Raw genomic sequence first — 2,424 nt, 5'->3', positions numbered from 1 at the left:
TTTGAACAATAACGATTCTAACACGAACGAACGCATCACTGTTCATGGTTGGTTTGTTTAACTAAAAGAACAAAAAAATTTATTCACATTCGTCTTGTTTACTTATCAAACGAATCCAATACGAACTCATTAACAAACCAAACACGAACAGTTCGCAAACAACGAGCTTTTTTGACAGCCCTCAAATAACCTTCAATCATAATTCTCCAAATTAAAAAAAAAATCATGAAAACAAATATTTAGTCAATTTCTATTATTACAAGATAAAGGCCAAATTTTCCTAATCAATCTCACAAAACAAAATCTCAGAACACTAAGGATAATATTCTTTCACATAGGAAAAAATATTACATCATGACTTCAAATGCATTCGGAATTCAAAAGTGGAGTGTCTAACGTCGACTCCACCTATTTTAACACTGGTATGTTACAATGGAGCCCTACTTGATGCTTGGCGTCTTAACATTAAACTCCGAACGCAAACTGCATTGGGAGTCCTGATATAATATTTTCTATTCACATAAAGCATTTATTACAAAAATTATTAAAATGTAGATTTTAAAAATGTTTCAATTCATAAAAAAAAAATATAACTTCAAAAATTAAATTGACTAAACAATTACAAGCCAACAAATAAATAAAATCGATATATCTAAACCAAACAAGTATATGACACAATTACTATCAACATTAATGCAACTAGTATATTTTGACAAACAAGTCAGATTACGAACAAAACCAATTGAGTCAACAATATATGGGCACGAAAATTACACTGTAAACATCAAAAACATGAAATAAAAACAAAGAGAAAAACTTTTAATGGAGATATATAATTCCGATGCAATATAAATTCCTTTGCAATAGACTAGTACTAACACCACAATAACTTCCACAGCTTCAAACCCTAATCATCGTCTTCCTCCTACAAACATGCATAAAAAATAATCAAATATATAAAATAGCAACAATGAAGAACATTTTTGCAGTTGAGCATCTGCAAAATTGAAATTTTAAATTTTTATATAATCTCAAAAGAACATTTTTGCAGTTGAGCATCTGTAAAATTGAAATTTTAAATTTTTATATAATCTCAAAATGACGAAACGCACCTCATCGCTTCCAGCAACTTCGCTGATCTCGGACTTGGATTTGTCTGACGATTCATCATCTGCCGCGCTTTTCTTGTCTCCATTATAAGAGCGCATCTTCTTCAAATACTCATCCTTCAGTTTATCAGCTTTGGCTACATATGGAGCTTTCTCCTAAATTTAGAAGATTTTAGAAAAGAAAACTACAAATAATTAACATGACAGAACAAGAAAAGGCATGATAAAAGGAACAAATAAGATGCAGATATGGAATCGCTTACAGAATCGGACATAGATTTCCATTTAGCGCCGCCGGCTTTTCCAACCTAAGATCAAATCAAAACGGCTAATAAAAAACAGAGAATATTTGACTTTAGATGGCGCTAGAGCTTTGATTTGCAGGAGTAGATAATTGATACCAACCACTGAGACCAGTTTGTTGTTAGGGTTCTTCTCCTTGAACTCCTTCCGGAATTGCTCCCTGTATGATGGACAGAAAGAAACATAGGAGTTCAAGAACGATAAAGATGGAAAGAAAATTTGATAGGGCCGATGAAACAATTCGCTTACATGAAGACAAAAAACGCGGTAGGAGGACGCTTCGGCTTGTTGGGATCTTTAGTTTTTCGGTTACCTTTTTTCTGCTTCTCCGGAGCCTTTGCCGCTAGGCTTCAAGAACAATAAATAAAAACAAAAAGATTTCTGAGCAACATTCCTAAAGCGATCCAGCCGAATCTAGAAAAATGCGTGAGAAATAGAAGGAGATCGAGCTCTAATCACCGGTTTTCCGACTTGAGCGCATCGCCAGACTTCGAACGATCCACCTTCATGGCTGAAACTACAAAAATAACACAGGAGTATGAGGACTCAGAAGGAATTCGATCGGAAGCAAAGGTTGAGAAGCGCGGCTTCACCTACTGTTAGGCTTAGGGTTTCGCAAACAGGGACAGTTGGGAGAGGGAGATTGTGCGCGCTAGAGAGGTAAGAAAGAGCGCCAAGGTGTGAAGAGGTAAATCAATTGGGTGTGAATGCGATACAAAATTTTGAGCGGGAATTTCAATTTCTGAATGCCACGTCATCGATCCGTGTAGATGATGTTTGGCCGATGAAGATTCAAGATAGCAGATTGACAGTTCCTGAACGGGTTTGCTGGGTGCGGCCCGGGGTGGTCCAAGTTTCAGGTAGATAAATGAAGGCTTTCTAATCGACTTAAATTTTTATTTTGAAAGTTGGTGGATTACAAATCATCAACATAAAATAAGCTAATTTGATATGCAAAATTGTCAGCTTCACTATTGCAATTTATATTCAAAATAATATATGATCCCTAATA

At 35.2% G+C, this 2,424-nt stretch overlaps 1 protein-coding gene across 3 annotated transcripts; it reads right to left on the bottom strand.

Moving 5' to 3' along the window:
• Positions 1-769: 769 nt before the first annotated feature.
• LOC110028760 (DNA-binding protein MNB1B-like) lies at positions 770-2,128 on the bottom strand. Of its 3 annotated transcripts, none has more exons than XM_020730740.1 (7): positions 2,006-2,128; positions 1,872-1,923; positions 1,662-1,760; positions 1,515-1,572; positions 1,373-1,417; positions 1,113-1,265; positions 770-925 (listed from the first exon to the last, which is right to left on the bottom strand). In XM_020730740.1, the coding sequence occupies exons 2-7, from the start codon at positions 1,919-1,921 to the stop codon at positions 908-910; spliced, it is 423 nt and encodes a 140-aa protein (XP_020586399.1). In that variant the 5' UTR covers positions 1,922-1,923; positions 2,006-2,128; the 3' UTR covers positions 770-907. The 3 variants fall into 3 exon arrangements, with proteins under 3 accessions (XP_020586399.1, XP_020586397.1, XP_020586398.1); XM_020730738.1 differs by having other exon boundaries at positions 1,872-1,929; positions 2,006-2,126; XM_020730739.1 differs by having other exon boundaries at positions 1,872-1,929; positions 2,010-2,126.
• Positions 2,129-2,424: the final 296 nt, after the last annotated feature.

This window comes from Phalaenopsis equestris, unplaced genomic scaffold (assembly GCF_001263595.1).
Source record: "Phalaenopsis equestris unplaced genomic scaffold, ASM126359v1 Scaffold000525, whole genome shotgun sequence".
NCBI lineage: Eukaryota > Viridiplantae > Streptophyta > Magnoliopsida > Asparagales > Orchidaceae > Phalaenopsis > Phalaenopsis equestris.
Note: the sequence above shows the minus strand (reverse complement) of the source record. Positions and strands in the feature narration are given on the sequence as shown.